This window comes from Protopterus annectens, chromosome 2.part2, assembly GCF_019279795.1.
Source record: "Protopterus annectens isolate FY-2018-M chromosome 2.part2, PAN1.0, whole genome shotgun sequence".
Taxonomy (NCBI): domain Eukaryota; kingdom Metazoa; phylum Chordata; order Ceratodontiformes; family Protopteridae; genus Protopterus; species Protopterus annectens.
The window spans coordinates 65649218-65675317 of record NC_056730.1 but is presented as its reverse complement, the minus strand read 5'-3'; the positions used below and the strand labels follow the sequence as shown (position 1 = coordinate 65675317).

The 26100-nt window shown below is 39.2% G+C and overlaps 1 protein-coding gene across 1 annotated transcript in view; it reads right to left on the bottom strand.

Annotated features, from left to right (window-relative positions):
- The window catches only part of SIAH2 (siah E3 ubiquitin protein ligase 2), a 51809-nt gene extending 30002 nt beyond the window's left edge, over positions 1-21807 (bottom strand). Inside the window, exon 1 of the mRNA XM_044063743.1 lies at positions 21133-21807. Coding sequence (XP_043919678.1) covers positions 21133-21510 — 378 coding nt within the window. The 5' untranslated portion in view covers positions 21511-21807. The remainder of the gene's footprint in view (positions 1-21132) is intronic.
- Between the last annotated feature and the right edge of the window lie 4293 nt (positions 21808-26100).

The window sequence follows — 26100 nt, the reverse complement described above, 5'->3', positions numbered from 1 at the left end:
GCTGGTTCAGTTAGGCATCAGCACTCCACTATTCAACTGGATTCTGGACTCTCTTATAGACAGACCCCAGAAAGTGTGCATAGGCAAGAATGCATTGGACAGCATCACCCTGAACACAGAAGTCCCACAGGGATGTGTCCTAAGCCCCCTGCTATTAACCATACTAATCCATGGCTGTACTGTCAAGCATAGATCAAACCATATAATCAAATTTGCAGATGATACAACAGTTGTGGGCGTCACCAGGAAAGATGACGAGACAGCCTACAGAGGGGAGGTGATTCAGTTCATAAGTTGGTGTTATAGCAATAAACTTGAACTAAATGTCAACAAGACCAAAGAAATAATTGTCAACTACAAGAAGAGCAACAGAGAGCACTCTAAACTTGTAATCAATGAAGAAACAGTTGAGAAAGTAAAAAGCACATTGCAGAAGACTTGATGTGGTCAGCCAACACAAATGCCATCATTAAGAAGGCACACCAATGGCTTCACTTCTTGCGAAGGTTGAGGAGAGCAAACCTGCCATAAACGGCTCTCACAACCTTCGACAGGGGCACCATCGAAAGTATACTGACAAACAGCTTTACATTATGGTTGGAAGCTACTCTGCTTCCAAGCACCAGTCTCTCCAGAGGGTAGTGAAAGAGGCTGAGAGGATTATCAGGAACTCCCTCCCATTCATATAAGGCCTTCATATGTCCAGATGTCTCAGCAGGGCAAGAAAAATAACCAGGGATAGCACTCATCCTGCTTACAAGCTGTTCTCACATTTAACATCAAGAAGGCGCTTTCAACGCATACACTGCAAAACCATGAGATTCAGAAACAGCTTCTTTCCACTAGCCATCAGGTTACCGAACTCAATGAATGGTACCCTTCACAATGGACATCAAGTCAACAATCCAATAATACTGAAAAGTCTCTATAGTGCATTATGTAACAAGGTCTTACCCGCACCCAGACAGCAAACTCAGCAGTACTCAAACTGAACTGTCTTAATCTGCAATACAAATGTAGGCCTTAAATCAATCGCTTAAGTGCAATTTTTCCAGTGAAGATAAGCTAATAACCTAGTACTGAGGAACAATCTGTTAAATCAGTGCAATAATGCAAGTATTTATTACTGATGAGTTTGTCGCCTGTGTCTATAGAATTTTGTGCATTATCATCATGTTAAATGTAGTCTATGTAATGCATGCACACTGAGTCTGAAGAAACGTAATTTGGCTCGGTTAGCACTTGTGTGAATCGAAGTGACAATAAAGTTTTACTCTGACCTTGAAACCTATGTATGTACAAAAGGAGACATCTTCAGATGCATTATGCCACCACCCTCATCAGTTATCACACACACACAACTAGGTCACACTTGAGATGGAAACAAGGCTGCATATGGTATAATACATGCTATAAATAAAAATTAAAAGCATTACATACTCTTAAATAAAAGCATGTGAATACTAGAGGGTAGAAATGAATGTGATGGCCAAGTCTAAGAATCTTTCATCAACTAGCAGGCATGAAGGGATGTCTTATTCAGAGTCAAAGTGCCTAGTTTTGTTGAAATGCTCAGGAGGGCAAATCAGCACAAAAAGACATAGCTTCTGCAAGGTAATATTATCTCCAATGTGTGATAATTAAAAATAAGGACTGCATTTCTCTTACCACCTGTGGATTTGTTGTGAAGATGACAGAAACAAACTACAAAACACACACATCTAGATGAGCTCTTTATTCAGTTAAGCAGAATTTTCTTCCTCGTGCTATACAAATTAACAAAGTTTATTGCCTTTGAACCAACACTTGATGCATGCTGCAGCCAGTATACCTTGCTAAGGGGCCTGTTCCTTAAAGCAGCCAACACAGATACATAACCAACCGGCAAAACTACTTCATATTTTTGCACACAACTGATACACAACACTTTGCCAGTAAGCTTTGTTAAACGTTCCACCCCCACCCCCATTCCCACGGAAGCAATGATGTTATCCTACACAGTAAAGCCATTCTTCTTCAGAGGAGTTACAAGACTTATAACGTCTCCCTCTATTCAATGGTTATGCAAATACTGCTGACACATATACACACCAGAGGAGGTGGTTAAGGAGTCATTGACGCAAACAGGAATCCTCTTACAAAAGGACTGGTTCCACCCTATCGCAGGTACACATGTTATGCTGCATTTTTGACAATGATACTACTATTAAATGACTTGTTGGTATTTTTAACCCATTTTAAATACTATAATTACTTGTTACAGTCACCACTGCAATATTGAACCTGGTGAAAAATGTGTGTCCAGGGAAGACGTCCATTGAAAACAAAACAGTCTTTCAGTTCACTGATATGTATATGGGTAAATGGTTGATTCAACTGTTTGTTCAAATCAAACAAAATATTAAATGGAGTCTACATTTTAGTACATTTTACAGAAGTCTTATGTTTACAGGGGTTAAGTACTTTGCCATGAACACTGCACTATCACATATCCCAGTCCTGACAAGAGGTTGTGGCAGAAGAAATGCAAGTGTTTAAAAGGCATCAATAATTGACAATTTCACGGTTAGACTACTAAATGTTAAAAGGTTATTAACAGATTATAGCCGACTTTCACCATAATCTCCCAGCATATAAAACATTTCTGGACAAATAACAGCCACAAAGTATTGTTGGATTCCACATACCCAGCAGCTCTGCCTCAGTTTTCAACAGAAAACTATGACTACAGAAACAAGTCCTTTTGCTCAAGTATTTTCTCATGATGTAGAACTGCACTGTTCTGGTGAGTTAAATGCCATGATGAAGTTTGCACAAGTGCATCCATATTAACATGGGTCACTTTTTTAAATAAAATAATAGCTCAAGCACACGAGGACATGTAAGGTGGCTGTCCATAAGTTTTAATGGACGCCTCTGCATGTGTGCAACTTGTGTCCATTAAAGTCTATGGATGCCTCTCATGTTTTCCCTTCAGATGATGTTACTTACGTTAAAGATCAATGTTAAACTTCAATGTCATCAGTCTGGGGAAAACTAATTTTATTACTTTTTTTGCTTTGATATGTATTTGTGCCTGAAAAAAACTTGCCGATATAATGAGGATGCAAACTGGCAATTTATACACGACATACAGTGGTATAACAGGTAAGTAACAAACTTACGTGACAAAACACTAAGTCTGTTACATGTTACACACTTTCAAGGCTTCAATTCTAACAAAAGGTTTTACTCATCTCTGGACAAATAGCTGCCTGTTGCTCAAAGTAAGTAATAATACCTGAAGGGGCTAGCATTACAAGGACATAACTGACAGCTAAACAGTATTGCAAGGTCCACAACTGCAAACATAGGGCCTTTTCACCTACTCCGCCATTTAGAAAATGGAATACCTTTATTTTAATACTTATTTAATGCAAGAAATGTTATATATTGTGCTCCTCCACTCTGTATGCTTGCAGTGAAAAAAAGGGAGGGGTTAACATGTAGATGTAGATTTTCTTTTCATGAAAAAAAGATTCAGTCATTGCTGTGTTAAAATAAGAATACAGGTTCTTGTCTTCATCTGAAGTTTTGCAATTAGGATGGTTCCGCTGTTACACCGGATCTTAACTGCACTTTAGCTACTACAAGACACACAGGCAGCTGTAAACACTGAACTATAATGTTTATAGAGCCTGCAACTCTCCCAATTTTGGAGACATGTTCTTATTTTCAAACTTGATTTACCCCTACATAGGATGAACCTATCTTTGAAGTATGTCCCTACTAGAGGGAAAACAGACTATGTGACCAGTATACTAACAGAAACAGTATTTTAAATAAACAGAGCACACATCTTACATCTCCCTTTTTTTGAAGACAAAACAACTGACCTTATGGGGGCAGAATTTCACAATACAGTTCAATGAACAGTGACTGGCTATGTCCATGTCTAAACCCAGACTAACCTGACTTATACCAAGACAAAAGTAAGCCAAACATAGCTCACAGAGGCGAGTACCCTTTTATTTTCTTTACACACCCTCACACCATACATTTCTCTACACCATTAGAATTCTCTTATTCCATTATCAGGAAGATAACGTATTATTCTGCCCATACTAAATAAATTCCTTCTTACCTAACCACCTGTCTCTTAACTATCTTCCTTACCCTCTACCTGAAAATCCTTTTCTTTTATACACACTTCTGATATGCAATTATCTCTGTATACTTATTCCATTAACCAACAATGTTTTATTCTTATCTAAATGTAAACCTTGACTATAATTTGTCACTGACTTTGTTAAATGTTTTTAGATTTCTCTGTAACCTCAACTTTAAGTGTTGCTTAATTTCAATGTGGAGCTTTTCTCCCCGGGCCTCCGCTGAAAATGGATTTGTATCCAGTCAGACTTTCCCGGTTAACAAATGTAAAATAAATAAATACATAAAACCTACATATGTTACACTGTCTCTTTCACTTTCCATATTTTGGGCACACACTGTTTATTAAATGTAAATGTTTTTCCAAGTAGTATCCCAAATTCCTACCGGAAGCAAGAAAAGTTACATGCTATTTGGCATTCAAATTTTATGCTAATTAAATGCTCAGACTTTCAGCTGGATGTACCTGCTTTTCAAGGGCCTTTGTTCCTACTTTTAAAGTTTGCAGGTTGTGAGGCATGTGTGTATGTATGACAGTGCGAGTGTGTGTGTACACAGACGTGCTTTAAGTTTCCAGCCCTGTTACAGTTTTTGTAATAACTGTGTATCTGTAATGCAACATGAAACTGCTGCTTGAAAAGCATGCAATTTTTTTTTTACATTTTATTATTTATAAGTCATGGTCCATTGCATTTTGTGATCTAGAGACTGCAGTAGATTTGTAAGGAACAGTGTGACAAACAGTTGACTGATGTGCAGAACTCTATAAAATGCTGTGAGGAAAGCTTAGAAGTAGCAGGACAGCAAAAACTAATTCATTATTTGCACATGTTTGGTAATAAGAGGACTGACTCATGGCCTTTTCAACGGAGCCTATGTAAACATACATTTAAAAAGTTCATCCAACCACAACTCAATTTTCCCCATTTTGCACATGGGACTGGGGTGTCACTGTTCACTTCAACAGTGACAATCTAGAGTCAAAGTTTACACTGCTATATGGCTAGACCTGCCTTGGTACACATTTAAAAATAAAGTACAAATAAATGTTTCTCAAGAAGCAGAAATGGTTGTGAGGTTGCACCTGCACCCCATTAAATAAACTTTCAGACAGAACTGAATCAGACACCACCTTAATGACCAAACGTCACCTAAAATAACAGAATAAGGATTACTGACTAACTCAAATTTTCCAATCCTACTACATTTTCAGTAAGGAATCATTGCCCCTTTACAGGTTGCAAAACTTACTGATACCATGTTACAGTCACAATTTTTCCCTTTTCGGATTTCTAATGTAAAGAATAATTACTTTTCTAAGTCAGTTTAATGGATTAAGATTCACTGAAAAGTGATTAAATTAATAATACTGCAAACATTCCCCACTATGGCTTACTTCATCCTGTTGTCTAACCTTGCTTTACCCAGTGAGCAAAGCATTTACAGATATTAGTGGACCAGAGTTCCGCTGTGACGAACCCTAACCGGGAAAAGCCGAAAGATACAAAAAGTTATTATGCTCAATTGGTTAACAAGGTCAATATTAACTAGCAGGTACTGTCAGTCCTTTGTGAGGAATCAAAAAGGAGGGAGCACAAACCCATAACTGGCTCTGTCAATAAACCAGAGTGGGGGGAGGGGTTGTGGTGTGTTTAACTGAATCACTTTTCAGTGAATCTTAACCACACAAGCCCATTTCATTGAATTGGCTTCAATCTGTTACAAAAATTTTCACTTACAGGCAAAGCCTTCACATACCCTGTGCAATGGACTTTGCCCTTGCTTCACATTACTTATAACTTTGTGGTTCTTCTGTTATGATTTACATAAAACAATGGTCAACTAATAGGTCCAAAACTGTTTGGACCTTAAAAACGATTCTGCTCTGGACCTGTGAATTGGTAACACACCTAGTTGTATGTTGGTCATGTTGTGTGTTTTAACAGAACTTTGGTTTTCCTTGATTTGGTATGTAAAACCACTAGGCATGCTACCTGGTTCTATTGAGCTTGAATCTTTCTTTTTATTCTTGCCTTCTAGTTGTATACTAACCATCAGCTATCCCACATTCATTGGATGTCTTAGGAAGGGAGAGTCATCCTAGTATCCTGCAGCAATCTAAGCAATTGCTTCTCCAGTAATGTTGGCTTACAGATGCATGCATCTATTCCAGTTTTTACAAAGACAGGTAAACCGGTAGAAATTATCCTCAGCCCTTTACACTGCCTCACTACAGCACCTAGCCCCTGCAGGTGTCAGTACTTTAGCAGATGGGGCTTTCTGCTTTTGCCCAGGATGGGGAGAAAGGGTCAGGCACTATCCCTCACCCTCCGATATGAGGGATGCTTACTGAACTGCAATCACATGAGAAACAGTCAGTGACAGAACACTTACTAGCAAGAAACGAAGTACAAGTTAATAAAATTATAAACAGAAGATGAAATTTATAATACACTAAGAACCATTTGTGAGTAGTTGTAATGATAAAAAAAAACTAAGGGACTGTAAGTGTGTGTGTGTGTGTGTGTGTGTGTGTGTGTGTGTGTGTGTGTGTATGTACACACTATCTATATATATATATATATATATATATATATATATATATATATATATATATATGACACGTACACACACTATATATATTATACATACACACGTATAATACAGATAGAAAACGGTACTACAGGTAGTTGGGTAGTTGGCTGGCATTTGGAAAACTGCACTGCAACTTATAAGCTCCCATTGCTGATCAAAGAGAAGTTCCAGAAAACCAAATGAGACCAATATTCAAGCAGTATGGACATAATTAATATTACCTTTATATATTAAATAGATACAATATATAATTTCTAGCTTGTAGACACTTTTACAACCCTGGGATAAGACAGCTAATTCACTGTACAGAATTCCAGGTTTGTTGCAGACACCATTTTCTACTCTAACCATTAAACTGAGCTGTTTAACTATTCACATAAAACATTAAATCTGCTTGTTAGTTGCTCTAACAAACAACACATAAACATCAACAATGCAGCTTTTAATCTAATACTGCACTGTAATTATCAAGATATTAAACAGCTCAGTCAAAAAAAAGGGAAAAGAATTATATTCTCTAGAAAATGAGCTGCTATTTATACCTCTCCCTCAATTTCTCCCCAAGGGCAAAATATAACCAGCAGTCTGAATAAAAACAACTCGTATTTTTTTTTTATTACAGTAATCAGTGTGTGCTAAGTATTACGCAAATTCAAACATGATTAGCAGTCTCGTGTACTAAGTAATTAATTAGTGCTCTGAACACATCTTTTAATCTATCATCCACCATTTAACTGTAAGTCATACAAAGACCTAACTAGTCAAAAAGCTACCGATAAGCCAACAGCCTTGAAAGCAAATGCAGCATTCTAGGTAAAGTGCTACTTCACATGAGCACTGAAGAAACCATATGGCTCAGTGAGAAAATGTTTTATTTATTTAAGCCACCTGCATTCTAGTGCTGATTCTGTGAAATGTGCTGACATGCTGTCTAAGCAACATTTATGCTGCTTATTCCCTACTAAGACAAAAAAAAACAGCAGCTGAAGATACTGTTTACTGGCAATTTCTCTCTCAATACAAAAATAAAGAATTAGGATAGTCTTGGTCTGCAAAAAGAAACAGTTCAAAAGGTGAAGAAAAACTTTCACTTCACAGCTCAGGAGTCTAGACTTCAATCCTGAGCTGCAGTCACTGACCAAGTAGGGTCATATGGTCTCACTGTCTACATGGACTTTATTCAGGGACTATTTTTTCCACATCCTGGATGACTACCTTATAAAACTGTCTACGCAGCTATTCATACCTTTGGCCTTAATGCCCATGTCATGGCCGAAAAGGGTACATGACATTAAAGAGAAGGATTCATGGAGGTCTATCCTTAACGAACTTTCGTCTGACTGAGCTTACCCTTTTCACAAGGCACAATCATAGAGTACACTGCTTTTGCGCCATTCAAGGTAGTGGAGTCTCAATGACCTACAGTCTTGACTCCCGATTTTGGCACCAACCAGCTCTCTTGGGTGCAGCTTCCCACCACCCTATAGTCAACGTCCAAGATTGGCACCGAAACTTACAATTCTTCTCTTATTGGCTGTCCTCGCTACATCACAATCCCAGCCCAGCACCCTGCATGGGCAACTTTAACTTATGAATCCCAAACGTAGCTGTCTGCACCCTCCAATAAAATTCAGACCCACTATCGCACTCGCACTATCTAGTGGAGGCAGAAAAGTTTGTTTCATTGGCCACCAAGTCTGGACTTCAGCCAATGAAAACTCGATTGTGTCCACCCAACACCACTACTCACAATAAATAAATAAATAAATAAATGTTTTTCTATTTTAAATTCTATTCAAGTTTCTGGGAAATAATATAAAAGGCATAAAAGCACACTAGTTTTATGAGTTATCACACTGCGCTTGTCTGCTCTACAATTTATATACGTGAAATAAAACTTATGAAACAGAAGGAAACCATGAGCACCTCATTCTTTACAACATTAAGGATATTATTTGATACTTTGGCAAGATTCTAACACATTTTATTTGCTGAAACTAAGATTTTGATGGAAACGGTTATTAATACACAATGAAAAAAATAATCTTAATTCAGCTTGGGTCCTGGTTTCAGTCTTACAGCATTAAGAGAAATATGGACTTGCAAATGCTGGTGCTTGATATGAGAAACTATACAGTAAATATACATCCAAACTCAGAAATGTACATGCTGATTGGACAAATCGGTTAACGTACTCCTAAAAATCAAGCCTTCCCCAGAGAAAGAAGTCCCAACAACTCACTTTCTCTGCACTACAAAGTGGAAACTTTAAAAATATGTTTTTAAAAAGGTCTGCTCTCACTGGTAAACTGCTCCACTAAGCAGAACACACACACAGATGTAGATAAATACATAAAAATAAATAAATAAATATATATATATATATATATATATATATATATATATATATATATATATATATACACACACATACATACAGACACACACACACACACACATCCAAACTCAGATGTACATTCTGATTAGACAAATCAGTTAGCGTTCTTATTCTAAAAACCAAGCCTTCCCCAGAGAAAGAAGTCCCAACAACTCACTTTCTCTGCACTACAAAGTAGAAACTTTAAAAAATGTTTTTTTAAAAGGTTTGCTCTCACTGGTAAACTGCTCCACTAAGCAGAATACACCACACACACACACAGATATAGATAAATACATATAGATATATACATACACATTATATATATATCTATATGTGTATATATATATATATATATATATATATATATATAGACATATACACACACAGACACACACACAATGTATACGTGCATTATACACACACACATTACATATATATAATTTATTATATACAGTTTACTATCATATCGGATGACATTCCATCAAACTGGGATAGCCGAAAGGCTAACTGTCCAGTACATGGAAGGCTGAACCGAAAATGGTCAACACCACAACACCAAATGCTAGCGTGCATTCACTGTTGTGAGGTCAAAATTCTGCTTTGAGATTGCGGTACAGTGGGGATTGGGAAATTTACCCATTTCCTCACTGTAGTGCGTTCTCTGAATTTGTATATATAATTAGCAGCGGATGTGGGGGCTTGCCCCCACTTGGGGATGCAGCAGGGCTTGCCCCCCTGCAAAATGTTAGTTGGAATTGACTGGGAGGGAAGGTAAGCTGAGTATTGTCGACTTTGTCAAATATGGATGGGTGAACATTACCGGTTTCAGTGTTGTGCCTTTTCAATGCTGTTTTCTATATTTTGTTATTATTATGATAGTAAACCATTATGCATGTACACACACAAAACAATAGTTGTATACATATACAGAAAATAAAAAAATTCCATGCCTGATGTGACCCTAAATGCAGCTCTACATCATACTTCACTATCTCTTACCTCCTGAAACACAGATCATTGTTATTGTTTAGCATATTGTTGTTGTTTAGCATATTAATTTTTTCAATCATAAGCCAGACACTACCAGTTTTATGAACAATAGACCAAATGTATAAGGCAAACAGCTCAATGTCTGGCCAAAACCTAATATCCCTCAATAAACTTAAAAAAAAATAGGCAAAGATAACAATAGAGTGTGCAACCACAGAGCATGCACAATACGTATCTTGGCTGTCCCAGAGTAAAAGAATCTGTCGGAAAAATATCAAAGTCTTTTTATACAATGACATTACTTAGAAAAGATAAGACTTTTTCTTTTTACATAATGTCTTTGTATAATAGCAATAATCCACTCCTGAGTGTGTGTAAAGCAGGATGTGGATTGATTACTGCTAAATGATTCCACTGCCATTTTCAGTTAGAACTTCAAAGTTTCATCTCCATTCTAAGAAAAATGTTAAACATATAAAAATGTTCATCTTTAAAAGGCAACTATTTAAATAACTGTTCATTGCAAAAGGAATATTGCTACAAAACAAGTTATCTGTCTTGTAGTTGGATAGCACAGTGTTCTGGATTGCACTCTAAATGACTAACAAGTTACAATGTTTATAGCCCAATAAAATAAATATTTTCAATACTTTCAGTCCTGTAAGTGTAGAAGTACTGATCCCACTACACATCATCGGCTTTTTGCAGTTCTGATACAAGTTCTTCAGCTTCCTTTTACTGATCTGCTCCCTTTTTTCAGAATAATAGGAACTGTTTCATCAATTTCCTCATCACTTACAAATTTGGAATCCTTGCCTTTAAAGGCAACTTGCCGTTTTATTATTTGCAATTTGTTAACCAGGAAAGTCCACTGGGGCTTTCAGAGCCTATTTTCAGTGGAGGCCCAGGGAGAAAAGCTCCTCATTACAATAATGAAAGTAGAATTTTATAGATGGGTAGTATACAAAACATAGTTAGTATACAACTAGTTCAACAGAATTTTATATATAGGTAGTATACACCTAACAAATAATTGGCTTACAAAGTGAGAACACTGTTATGTCCTGCGTTATTACCTTTTTTTAGAGCTTCAATAGTTTTTTTCTATTTAAAGGCTTCTGCTGATCTTCTATGATTCCAGCAGATTCCCACCACAACTTAGGACATGGGTTAACACATGAAAAAGTGGGGTTCCTTTTTCCTCCCTCCCTTTTCACACACACACTTCACATCTGTTTTTTTTTTTCAGGTCAGTGTTCTTCCATGTATTTCATTAGCTTCACTACTTCCTTTCCTTTCCATGAAATAATTCCCTTTTTTACAGATTTGCAATTTCCCCGAGGATCTTGAACCTCATACACATGTTCTCTACTTTGCTTTGTTAAATAGACCTTCAGAAAAGTGGAGTAGGTACCCAGTCTTTTTGTGCAAGGATTTAATTTTAGCATCAGATTGGTTGGACTCTGAACTAATAATCAAGCTGAAACCTTTTTTACTTCTTTCGCAGACAAAGTAATCAGTCTCGGACCTTGGAAAATACAAGCAAATCACTGTCTATACTTAACAATGGGAATACATGCAAACCTCTTAGCAGAGTTCAGAGTCAAACAATGAAAACACTGACCCCTTAAAATGTCTCTCGGTGTGTTTTTTTTTTTTTCTTGTCGTATGTCATTCTTTTATGTTCTCAAAACTAGTTTCAGGTGCAAAATCTCTAGGATACACTTTCAATATTTCAATATACTCAAAACTTAGGCAGATGTCAGGAAACCTTCAGATTTTGATTTTACTTACACTTATTTCTAGAAGCTAAATTTTACATGATTTCTCCTCGAGGAGTTTGACCTGTTACATTATCATAATTTCATGGGTCAACAAGCCATATCCATTTTCATTTGGAATTCTGTTTGTAGGTTATGATCACCCCAATAACATTCTAAGTCAGACATGGCTTCATTAGTTTTATTTTTAGACACAGCATGCAAGTCACCTACACGAGACTGAATCAACCAAACAGATCTGTAGTCGTTCTGAAAGTAAGATGTGGGGAAAATGTGGTAAAGTGATACAAGGGCAAAAAAGAAGGTAGAGACTGTAAGAAGAACAAAAAATGGATAATGCAAATTAATATGGCCTCCTAACTGACTGCCAGCAGGATTTTAAATGAAGTGCCAAAACCCTCAGTGCCATACACAATGATACTGACAAAATATACATAGTCAAAGACAATCTTCCTAACATATCAGGATTTGGTTACCTATTACATGGTTCAAAAAACTATCTAGAAACCAATCTTTAAAATTCAGCCAGGCAGATTTAGGACAGATACTGGCACTTACTTCCCAGGTGTCCCTCAAGTGTCTGTCATACCCCCAACCCTGTTTTATTTATACAGTAGACTTATACTTAGAAATGACATCATTTATACAGATTGGCTAGCACCATCTTCCAAACAAAGACCCTTTAACACATCTGACCAAACTCCAACTCTTAGCATAACCAAAACTACCCTTATGTTTTTCTTTTTTGTAAACCTCACAAAGCTTTTCAAAAGCAAACACCTGTCAATCCTCAGCTTTGACAAAACCCATTCCTCACTAGCAGTCCAGCAATATGAATATCTAAGGCAGACATGAGGCCTCAGCCTAACATTTAAAAAGCTTACAAAAACACTGGTAACCAAGTTCATTCTCAGTTAAAAGTATGTCATACAATTCCCAGTAATCTTGCCAAACCCCTGCTGGTCTGCTTTCCAAAGACACTCCAGTGGTCCACTACCCAGACTACTTCCCCTATACAAATTCCTGGCCAGCCAATAGCCACAACATTAAGAAGGGGCAGTCACTTCCAGTTAACCTCTGTGTTGTACACTGCACCCATGCATCAACTGTCGGAATTCTGATATTCAAATTCCCTTTATTGACGTGCACATAATACACACTGTCACAGGAATCCTGCACACTACTACTGTTGTATACGGACACGCACATAATACATAATTGTCACAGGAATCCTGCACAGTACTACCCGTATACTGACGTGCACATAATACATACTGTCACAGGAATCCTGCACAGTACTACCTCTGTACACTGAAGAAGACATAATACATACTATCACAGGCACAGCACTACACCTGTATAATGACGCGCACATAATACGTACTGTCACAGGAATCCTGCACAGTACTACCCCTGTATGCTAATGCACACATAATACGTACTGTCACAGGAATCCTGCACAGTACTACCCTTGTACACCGATGCACACATAATACATACTATCATAGGAATCCTGCACAGTACTACCCCCGTATACTGATGGGCATGTAATATACAGTGTTACAGGAATCTTGCACAGTACTACATCTGTATACTGAAGTGCGCATAATGCATACTATCACAGGCACAGCACTACCCCTGTATCTCATGCACTACTTCTTACACATGTTCAATGAAATAGAAGCAAGGCCCTCTCTATTCAGTGGTCAACAGCCTGCACCTCCATAGCCACTAGCATCTGAAAATCCAAAAACTAGTTCTCTATTTTTCTCCCTGCTCTAGGTGCAGCTCAGGCCCAATATTTATTTATTTTATTTTTATTTTACATTTGTTAACAGGGATGGTCTGACTGGACACAGGTCCATTTTCAGCGGAGGCCCAGGGAGAAAAGCTCCACAGTGAGTAAAATTTTACACAATATGTTAAAATACAGTATACAGAGAATTTTCAAATATGTTAAAATACAGTATACAGCAAAAGATATAACAAGACCTATATACACAGGAAAAAATAGTTACACATGGTTAAAAACAGAATTAAGTACACAAATTCAATCAGCATTAGGAAAAGACCTAGACTGTAATACATATTACAGTAGGTATATTACGAAGTGAGGTATATAAGTGGAATAATCTGAGGACTTATGTAATACATGGGCATAGCCACTTATTCTTTAAGTAAGTTTTTAAAGTGAGAAGAGGTAGGGGCAGAAAGTTTTTAAAGTGAGAAGAGGTAGGGGCAGAAATCAGAGGAGGAGGGAGATTATTCCAGGTTCTAGCTATGGAGTGGGAGAACAGCGCTTTTCCTCCAGTATTGTTAGCCTTCGAGATACACAGGAGGGGTTTGTCAGAAAATTGGAGAGGACGATTTGTATTACAGTGAGTGAGAAGTTGGCCTACTGCAGGGGTTTTTTCTGGATGTTTTACCACATTGTAAGCAATGACTAATTGGTAATAGGTTAGTAGCTGGGGAAGTTCCAGCTATTGCAGTTCCCTTAGAGCCTGGCAACGGTGGGTTCTAAAGGTGTAGCTGTTTGCAAACTTGGCACTTTTATTATAACATGATTTGAGTCTGGCAAGGTCAAGTTTTCTAAGCTGGGTGAGAACTGGTGCAGCATATATTAGGGTAGACAATAGGTGAGTTTGGGCTAGGGCAATCCATGCTTGTTTCGAGAGGGATTTCCTGTGCTTATATAGTGTTCCCATTTTTTTATGGACTTTTTGATAGTTTGTGAAAAGTGGACATTGAAGTGTAGATTTATATTGATTTCAACGCTTAGGAGTTCATATGGTCAGAGGGAGAGATAATAGTGCCATTTTTGGAGGAGATAGTGAAGGATAGAGGGGTGGAAATGGTTTTGTTGGGGGTGAAAAGTAGTAATTTGGTTTTATTAGGGTTTAGGATAAGTAGGATCTGAGTGATAAAACTTTCCACAGAGCTAAAGGATTCCTGGGTGAGTTGTTGTAGGGTGGGATGTGATGGAGCTGAACAGATAAGAGTTGAATCGTCAGCGTTTTGTATAAGTGAAGCATGCTGTGTAGTGGTATGGAGATTATTGGTAAATATGGAGAAAAGAAGTGGGCCCAATATGGAGGCCTTGTGGTAAACCTATGGTAGTTGGGAGTAAGGGGGATAGTACACAATGCCATTGGACAGATTGTTGCCTATTTGACAGATAGCTTTTAAACCAGGCTACAGCAGAAGGGGCAAGGGATAGGGATGTCAGGGCGTCTAGTAGTAAGGAATGTGAAACCGTGTCAAATGCTTTGGAGAGGTCCAGAAAAATTGCAGATATAAAGTTATTATTATTTCTATGTTGGTTGATCAGATTGGTGAAAGAGAGCAGAGCGTTGGTTGTGCTATGGTGTTGTCGGAAGCCATGCTGTGTGGGGAGACGAGATGGTGTGAGTTTAGGAATTGTGTTACCTAAGAATGTATACATTTCTCTAATATTTTAGAAATGGGGGACAGAATGGCAATGGGGCGACAATCTGAGTATTCGTAAGAGTTTCCACCTTTATGTACTGGAATAATGTAGGATACCTTCCAAAGCTGCGGGACATATGCTTCTTGTACGGAGCGCTTGATAAGAATAGAAATAGGGTAGGATAAGGATTCAGCAGCTATTTTTAGGAAGTTGGCTGGTAGATTGTCAGCCGCAAGAATAGTAGGTTTCAGTTTTAGGAGGTGTTATTAAATTGTTGCGGTGGGAACGGGTGAGAGCGTAATGGATGGGATGTTGTCAGGGCATTTGGTTGGGTTATATGTAGGGCTGTTTTTGGATAGTTGGGAGGATATAGTGTTAAGATGGATTCTGTGAAGTGATGATTGAATTGGGAGGCAATGTGCTTGTTGTCATTCTTGGAGTTAGGAGTGGGAGTAGCAGTTTTGCCTTGTTTTAGGAGTGAGTTAATAGCATATCAAAACTTTTGGGGATATTTTGAATGTTTGTTTTGGATATTGAGGAAGTAATTTTGTCTATCGAGTTTAGTTTGTCTTTTGGCCTGATTTCTAAGTTGTAGGTAAATTTGTTTGGCTAGGCTAGTATTGTCTTTCTTCCAAATTCTCCAAGTCTTATCCCTTGACTTTAGAAGGGCTCTAGTTTCCCTAGTTAGCCATAATGCATAGTTTGTTTAGGCTCTTATTTTCCTAATTGGTGCGAGACTATCAAGGATATTGATGAAAACATTGTTGAAGTAGTCAACGGCTTCTAGATTTAGGGTTTGTAATGGTTTCCAGTTACTATGTTTTAGAATACTGCTTAGTCATTGTATATTTAGTTTGTTAGAGATACTTCTGATGTTGACATTCAGAATCAATAGGTCAGTGATTTGCTAGAAGTGAGTACAGAGTTTTATGGTCCAGGGTTTGGGTGTATGCCTCCAGATATAAGTAGATTTGTAGTGATAAATATTATGTGTTTGTGTGTACCATTCTATGTTGGACCTAAATGATGTTTTTCTAGTGTAAGATTGTGTTATGTGAGACTTATGAATGTGCAGGATTAAGCTGTCTTTAAATAATGTAGAAGAGACAGGAAAGGAAATGTGTGAGTGTACATTTGTTTGAGAAAGTGTTATGTGGAATGATGTGCTTTCTAGTGATGTGTTTGTATATAATGATGTGATGTTTGTTAGGTATGTGAGGATTAGGAAGAGAAATCCTAGGATTAATGGTATTTCATGAGGGAGTAGTGGTTGGGTCTTAGTGGTTTTGGGGTTAAAGTATGGGTGCGAGTGTGAATGCATGGCAAGTAGATACTATGTACCTTTTTAAGGTAGAAATTTGATAGGGAGTGTGTATGAGAGGTCTTTGATTGGAGGAGGGTGTGGTTAGGTGATCTGGGGTTCGAATAAATGTAAAGGTAGTGGGGGCAGGTGGGAAATGGGGGCAGGGTAGGGGAGCGGAGTGAGCCGAGCTACACCAGTCCTCGAGACTGCAGAACCTATCTATACGGCTGGTCAGGACAGAGCAGTAAAAAGAAGATACCTATGTATTTAAGCAGGAGTGGGAGGGAGTTGTGCAGGTTCAAGGTGGGGGAGGGGGGTAGACAAAAAATAATACAAGGTTGAGAGTCAGAAAAACTGGACTAGGCCAGCTGCTAAAAAGAAAACAGGAAAACCAAACTAAGTTAATTCCAGGTCAGTGTAGTGCAGTATCTTAACTACAAATCTACTACATCTCAGGCAGTGCAGCATCCTTCAATCCTGGCCTCCTTTTCTGTATCCATCTAGACTCTTGCTGAACCAGAGTGGCCACTTGCTCGCACACTTGGTGAGCTAAGATCATGCTACGCCATACATATTTTCAGCTTTGTGCTGCCAAATGCGATATCCTTTATAGATAATATATATAATTTCCCATTCTCATGGTGGAAGGTACATCTGTAGCTTTTCCTTTATTTTGTAACTCAGCCTGACATGGAAGTTAGCTGTTGTACTGAAATTTAACCTTTAGTGCCAACTACAAGAAAATGCCTCTGAATGGCATTCCTTTAGTTTTATTTTGAACTAATGTGGTTTATGATCTTATTTCAGTGGTCAGATGACTCCATGTAGCTGGAGCAAGTTTGTTAAATGCCTTGTGATCTACTGATAATATAAAATGTGTACTGAGCAGAATAACGCAGTCTCCACAGCTAGATCTGAGTGTGTATGATGGGTCTCTAGGCTCCCTGACTCAAAGTGTGGTCCATAGAGAAGGGCACTATACACATATTATGATTAATACGCCAAGTATTATCAAGACCGTCTGTTCTGAAATGTCAGCCAGAGGAAGTCCTTTAGTTATGGCACAGTGGTGTGCCCATTTGTCAGCTAACAAAACAGACACATGTGTTTTTGCTATCTGCGGTTGTCCGGTATTAGTGATGGAGTAGAAAAATAATGCTAAAAAGACATTCAATCTTGCACGGTAGCTAAAGATGCAAAAAAATATGGAATACTGTGCAAATTAGAATCCATCTTAAAAAAAAAAAAAAAGTGAAGCAGTTTACCTGGAGGATCAACCATCCAGTCAGCCGAGTTCTATTTGAAGGGTGACGACTTATCACACCGCTCAACTTGCAGGGGAACCTCATGCCACAAATGGGTGAGGTGCTGTGTAACGAATCTCTCTCCCCATCATGTTCTATTTATCTGCTGGTAAAGAATTAGGTCCCTGATTCTGGTGTATGTTAAGCTATCAGCCTTGCAGAGATACAAAAGCAACATGATCTCTAATGGTGCAGTAGGCAAGGCACAGACTGCCCCTCATGATTCTGTAAGATACTAAGAAAAGGAAGAGAGTCTATAGCCTCTCGTGGTAGTTCAGGGTCTTTAAGCCTGAAATCTTTTTAGTTACAGAAACCCCAGAAATCCTAACTATCTGATATGTCAAGTGCGGAACACCATAAAGGGGGCACTGTACTTTATAAGTGATCTTATTGGTACAAAAAAAGGAAGAGAGTCTATAGCCTCTCATGGTAGCTTAGGGTCTTTAAGCCTGAAATCTTTTTAGTTATAGAAACCCCAGAAAACCCTAACTATCTGATATGTCAAGTGAGGAACACCATAAAGGGGGCACTGTACTTTATAAGTGACCTCATAGGTGCTGAAGATAAGGGAACAATATCATCTTTAGCTCAGGATGATACACCATTGGCTATTACTTGCTCTAAGATGGATCTTCTCACTACAGTTGCCACAAGATGATCGAAGGTTAGAGCATTATCAACCCCAGATACCCAGGACTCCAACTACATTTTTGTTCAGTAATGAGTACCGTCTACAGAATACATTGAGGGTAGGGGCTGCTTGCGAAGTTAAACAATGTTAAACTCTTGCATTTGATATGAGCCCATTTTCTGTAAAGCAGGTGTTCTTTCTGAAGGATACAGGTGTCACAGGGGGAGTTGACAATGGCAACCAGTATGCAGTCATCTGCAAACTCAGTTAACCAGCAGTCCTTGTTTACAGGAATACACAGTAGTAAATTCCTAAAAGGAGGGATCCGACTACATTGCTGGATACCTTTGCATACAAATCTCGAAGTCCACAATGGTAATACATCTGCAGTGTCCCTTTAGAGTTCAGTCTGACTGCTCTCAAAAATAGTGCAACTTACTTCAGAAGCAACAACAAAACTAATGAACAAAGCGAGAATGTGAAATGCACTAATTTTACCTGCAAACGGCATTAAAGAAGACCTGCATACTGACTAGGATTTCAGGGCACACCACATGGCACTATGAAGAACAGGGAGCTTTCCAGAGGGTACAAAAATATCTATACTAAAAGGAGATGAAATCAAACTTTAAATGGCCAATCTTTAAATTAAATAACCGTCAATCTGATAGTATACTATACATACAGTACACAGCTAAAACAATGCACAAGCATTTTCTAGAGTAACCTGTCAACTCACTAAAGTTAATTACAGCCAGTGCCATTTATACAAAGTGAAGCTGCTAAAAGCTCCTTCAATGAATCTATAAGTATGTCTTTGGTAGAGGATCAAAGTCCCCTGCACCCCACATGTTGGGGACACCCTCCAAAGTGATAAATACAAACTCTATATGGTTGCATAACAATGGGGAAAACTGGGGAAGGCCAGCAGTGCTAAAAGTGGTTTTGGCAGTTTTACTTCATACAAATGGTAATGAAAGACTTCACAGAAACATCAAGCCTTCTTTTAAAATACATAAACTTTCATCAGCAGACCTACTACTCCAATGTACACACGCGCACGCACACACTGTTCTTACTGCAATGGACATGTTTACCAATTCTTTGCTCCATTCCAGGCAGGCACAGAGTCAGAAAAACACCAGAAATGTGACACCTTCCAGTTGTCATGCAACACTGTTAAGTTTTGCAGAGATAACTCTTTATCACTAAACAGTACAGCAATGTAGTGCCTAATGGTTTGAAACTCACCCCCTCTATTTGGGTGACCTGACTTGCATGCATACTCCTAGATTTTCTTATCCTAGCACTGCATTCTTGTAGATTCAATGTACTGCTACTCCACAAGTAGCCATAGCTCACACTTCTAAATATGCTATGCTTTAGAACACTATGGCCACGTGGCTTCAAATGGAACAAAATAAGCGCACTCAAAACACAGAGAAAGACTTGCCAAGCAAACCACTAAAACACAACTACTGGTCTTATCTCCATGCAGGCTGTGGCAACTAAGAATGCATACTAATTAATACAACATGAAACATCACTACCAGTTCTTAAATATACCCCACTATAAATGAAAGCTTAAGAGTGTGCACACTTTAATGCACTTACGCCTTAAATTAAAAAATAGCAAGAGTCATTTCCAAATAAGCCACTATGACATACTCTGTAACTGTGTGTGTGTATGTTATGTTCTACATTTTCACAGTTTAAGCTAGAGCTCATTTATAAGTACTCCTCTGTTTCCCCTCTACACAAAACAATACAGACAGCTAAACATGCTGGTCAGTATCAGAAGTGAGGTAGCTACCACCTCCCCAGGCATGACTTAGAACCTGGAGATCGCCAGATAAAAAGAAAGTGTCTGCAACACTTTATATTATACTTTCGAAATGCCCTCAGTGGCTATTGCACAGTAAAATCCAGAAACTACAAGGTCAGGTGATAGCAGTTCCAAGCAGAAAGTCACTCCTACTGAACAAAAAATGAAATACATTTTTTCAGGAGATGGAAGAGCGAACTTGAGGTCTGAATGAAATGAAAAGTAATTTATCATAAACTGTACAAATTAGTGGATAGCAGTGGCACTTCTGGTTATCACACGTCTGACCTGGTGGTGACCTTTTAAAACTACCACGTTCCTGGGCACACAAACATTACAACATCCTAAGCAATAAAAGTCAATGCAATGCTATTAACGTAGTACATTAATGGAGCGGGGCGCACTTTTGTACATCACCTACAGTAAGCAGCAAAAACTGACATGTACCAATTTCCATAACTTAGTATGCTGTGTGTGTGTTTTCAGAAACAACCGCAAGGTACTGCCATCAGCAATACATCTACGTGCAGCAAAGGTAAATCTGACAGCTAAAAACGCTGCCAAATGTAAGTTATGCAAGCTCATACAGATGTTGCAGAAAACGCATTCTGTAAGCTGTAGGTTTCGAATCAAAGATGTTCTATTTCTGTCTTGGAGCTGGAGGTCAGGGCTTACGTTTCCTGGGGACCACTGTCAACCTCTCACTCCTACCTTCCCGCCCCCATGACTGCTGGTCACACAGCCTACCTTGCAAGGGAAGAGGACTGCTGAAGCCACCTTCTCCATGGCCAAATTCCTTATACTGGGTGTCAGCGAGCCACGACACGTCGGGCAGCAAGACAGTTTCTGGCGACATGTGTTGCAAACAAGGTGTCCAGCCTGGCACTGAAGGATCGGCGGCAGCACATAGTCGAAACAAACAGGGCACTCGAAGATCGAGGTCAGTTCGTGGTGCTGGGGGGACACCGGCCCGGGGCCGGTAATGACAGCTGCAGCAGCAGGTAGCAAGGCAGCACTTCCAGATCCTGGAGGCAAAGGAGGCGGAAGAACAGGCGACGGAGCGTGCTGCTGTTGCTTGCTGCAGGGTTTGCTAACACTAGGTCCGGCAGAGGAAGGGCGGCTCATCGCGATGCGTAGCAGAGCATCGAACCGCGATCTTCGGGCTTTGCAATCCAATTAGTCGGTACTAAGCGGTAATATTAAGTTATTGACGTGGCATTCACTCCTACTTGTTCGATCACTGTAAATCGGCAGTGAACAATCCAGTACTGTTACCGAATCGTATTTCAGTACTCGACAAAGTCTCTATATATTTTAAATATACTACACTGTATAAATTACAGACCAACAACGATCTCCAACTTAAGAATCATGCTTTAAGGTACTTTCTGGAATATTACAGACGTTAAACGTGATGACATCCTTTCTCTGAATGAACACATTTGTGCTTCCGCAAGGGGCGTTGCGCCTTAATAGCGGAGGGCGTGGAGCACAAACATCACGCCTATTGAACGTCACTGGGGGGCTGGATTCCTTTCTACGTCATTTCTTGGGCTTAAAAAAAATCATGAGATGTGATTTGTGGTCCGGCTCAGTCAGTGTAGACTACTATTTTTAACTGTAGACGTTAGTTATGCAATAAGGCACGAATGTTGTAATAGAATTTTTACTTTCTCCGTAGGGTGTATTTGGAAGTCAAACTTTTCAACTTCTAAGCGCAAGAAATCTGGACAAAACTTAAAACAACGAGGGACAAAGCCCCCCCCCCCCCCCCCCCAAAAAAAAAGAACTAGGGATAGATTTTAAATATTGCTCTTACAGACTTAGGACGTTGCTTAAATAACATTATTTGTGTTAGCATGTATTTTCTGATAGATGTGAAGTGTTAAATAAAATGTATATCATTATTTAATATTTTAATCCCAAGTGATTTTCTAGAACATCACAAATTTTATGAAGAACAGACAAAAATATGAAGCAACATTCTGGTCACGCTCGGAAAATCTAGACAGTTGAGAGGTATGAGGAAGCACCCTGGTACATTTAACATAGCATTTGATGCATACCTCTCAAGTGTACCTCACTATGAGGAACCTACCTCATTTGGGGTCTTAAAAAGTTCATGTTCCTGAAAGTTCCACATTGAAAGACTCTGTCACTCATTCAGTGTTAGGAATTTTTTAAGTGAAATCCATTGTAAATAGATATGAATCATATTAATTCATTAAAAGATCTTCTTTATAAGTAAAACCAGCATATTGTAACCATCCTATGACCTTCCTAGTTGAAGTTGTTAGTAAGCCATTATTAGCATGTGTTCCACATTTTGCCCATTTGTTCCCCATTATGAGGGCTAGTGTTTTGGATATGGAAGGTTCATATTCCTTGACAGTGAGTTTGGTTCTGAACCTCAGAACCAACTTGGCCTCACCAAATTACCCCAGATCTCGTTTGCTGCTTCAAAGTGCCAGACGTGTCACCTATAAGCTCTCGAGTAAACCAGTTTCACTTTTGTAAATTAGTTATTTTTGCTTCCTTTTCTAAAATGTGTTAGTTTTCTTCTGCCTGCTCCTTCCCTTTTGCTGTTAGTGTGCATGCAACTCCACGTTTTTGTACTCTTACCAGCTGCGCTGGTGGTGCTGCGGTAGCATTGTCGCCTCACAGTAAGACATTGTCCTGTTCGATTCTCAGCTAAAGCGTCTTCTGTGTGGAGACATGCATGAAAGGGCGTACCTTCGTTGAAGGTTGTGCGTCAGGGCTGGCAACTCGGTATGTAAAAATCTACTGCCAATCATTAACGGACCAGAGTTCCGCTGTGGCGACCCCTAACCGGGAAAAGCCGAAAGATACAACAACAACCTTTAGGTAACCTTACTACCATTGTTGGTACATTCCCCTTTACCCTTTGGGTATCTCTTCTGTACCATTGTTGGTACTTTCTTAATTCTTATAATTTCTTTGTACATAAAGTTCTTGCTAACTCCTAAAAAATAATTTCTTTGTACATCACTTCTTTGTACATAAAGTTCTTGGCTAACTTCTAAAAAAATTTATATATATATATATATATATATATGTGTGTGTGTGTGTGTGTGTGTGTGTGTGTGTGTGTGTGTATATATATATATATGTATATATATATATATATATATATATATATATATATATATATATATATATATATATATATATATATATATATTTATATATATATATATATATATATATACGTATATATATATATATATATATATATATATATAAATATATACATAGTTTTTCTCTGCATAGCCCTTGTAGACTCCATGTGTGTGTGTGTGTGTGTGTGTGTGTGTGTGTGTGTGTGTGTGTGTGTGTGTGGTTCTAATTTATGGCAGACAAACCAGCTAAAGGCACCTTGGGTTTTAAGTGGTGTCTTAAGTGTGACAGAAAAATGCCCAATTCGGATGGGCATACCCATTGTGTCTATTGTCTTGAGGCTGTGCACTTACAGGAAGACTGTGCCATATGTCATAGTTTTAGCCATAGGGCACTAGTTGACCGTAAGAACAAACTTTGTTGCGGGTAATTCGGATGGGCATACCCATTGTGTCTATTGTCTTGAGGCTGTACACTTACAGGAAGACTGTGCCATATGTCATAGTTTTAGCCATAGGGCACTAGTTGACCGTAAGAACAAACTTTGTTGCGGGTTGCAGAGTGATGGTTTCAGCTTCAGTTTTTTCAGAGCCATCCATGCCTCTCGGTGTCTCTGCATTCATAAGCTTGGCCCTGGCTTTGGCCTCAGAGGAGGCCTTCTCGGTGCAGGGTGGGTCCATGGTTCCGAAAGAGTCTTTTTTGGTTTCAGGCCCCCATTTTTCTATGTGGAGTGGCCTGTCTTTCAGGCCATGGAGAGGGCATTATCAATCATGGGCAGTCAGTTGTTGCCTATCCCGTCGACATCTGGCCTTTTCTCCTGCCTCTTTCCTGCTGTGACAGAGGGTACAGAAAACTCAAGATTTAACCTCTGTGGTTATGTCCTCTTTGGGTTCTTTTCCGGAGCACCCCACCAAAGAGGTTGCTATGAAGAGAAAGAGCAAGAGAAAGGACTTGGACACCCCTGAGGAGTTGTTCATGGAAGATAGTGATTTTGATGAAGGGGAAGGTTCCCCCAAGTCTCTCCCCGATGATGTTTCCTTCTAGGACATCCTAGAAATCTTGAAATAGAGGGGTGACTGGACTTCCATCCAACCTTCATCAGAGGAATCTGTATATCCTGAGTTTTCCATCCCCAGCTCTCCACCTCTAGGATTTCTCCACCTGCTGACGATCTCATTAAGCTGATCGGTCAACGGGCATGAAAGTTGCACGATGCTATCGTGCCGATCCCTAAGAGACCAGACCGCATATTGTCGGTCCCTAAGGATCAACCACACTGAGCTAAGAGAATTCCAATAGATGCCATGGTGATAGCAGCAGCCACTAAGAAGGAACTTACCAATGAAGTCCTACTATTCATCCCCCTAATAAGGAATCTAGGGCTATGGATAGGTTTGGGAAGTGCATATATGCTTTATTGACCTTTGCACTTAGGTCCTTGAATTACATGACACATTTTAATAGATTGCAAAGGGATCTGATAAAAGAACTTTCAGATACCCTTTCAGGAGCAGTAGTTGAAGGAGACTGAGTCAAAGTAACTTCTCAGCTCGCAACCCTAGAATCGATGTCCAACTCGTCCATGAGGCTAATTGCACATGCTGCCAAAGGGATGATGAGAGCTGCAGTTCAGGCATAGCCATCAGGAGACATGCCTTGATGTGCTTATGTGAGTTTGTGGAGCCATTTAAGTCTTCTGTCATCAATGCTGTATTTGACGGAACATCCCCATTTGGTCCCAAAGTTAAAGAGACTCTAGCCAGATATGAGAAGACTCTTTCTGCCATAGGGGTATGCTTTTCCACTCCACCACAGTCTTATTCCAGGAATCAGTGGAGTGAGTGGCTACGGTTTAAAAAGTCCAAAGGGCCTTTCCAGGACACACACAGCAATGACTTTTCCTGTGGCAGAAGGGGAAGGTAATAATGGAAGACGCTGAGGAAGAGGCAGAGGTGGCCCTCAGAATCAGGGATTCTTTCTCTGTGAACCTGTATCAGCATTCCTGAAAGGAAGTCTGGTTGCCGTCCCCTGGAGGCAATCAGGGGACAATTATCCTGCACCAACATGCTTGGGTAAGGATAACAAATGACTTTTGGGTGCAGAGGATTATAACCAGAGGTTATGTTCCCTTTGTAGTTCAACCAAAACATATGACCAAAATTCCAAATGTTCCAGCCAGTCACAGGGAAACAGCAGTCTTAGAAATTCAAAAACTGCTCGAGTATCATCCAAACAGTCCCTCCAGACCAAAAAGGATCCAGAATTTACTCAAGGTTCTTTTTAGTGCCAAAGAAGATGGGACTGGAGGCCAGTCTTGGATCTCAGCAGGCTGAACAAATCAGTTCGGCAAACCAAATTTCGGATGGTCACAGTTCAGTGTATCCTTCCCTTTTTGGGGAAAGACAATTGGATGTGCTCTATAGATTTTCAGGACTAGCATTACCACTTAAAAATGAACAAATGGTCCAGAAGATACTTGTGCTTCCAGCTGGGAGCCAGTCACTTTTAATTAGAGCACTGCCCTTTGATCTCACCACAGCCCCAGGGAGTTCACCAAATGCATGGCAGTGGTGGCAG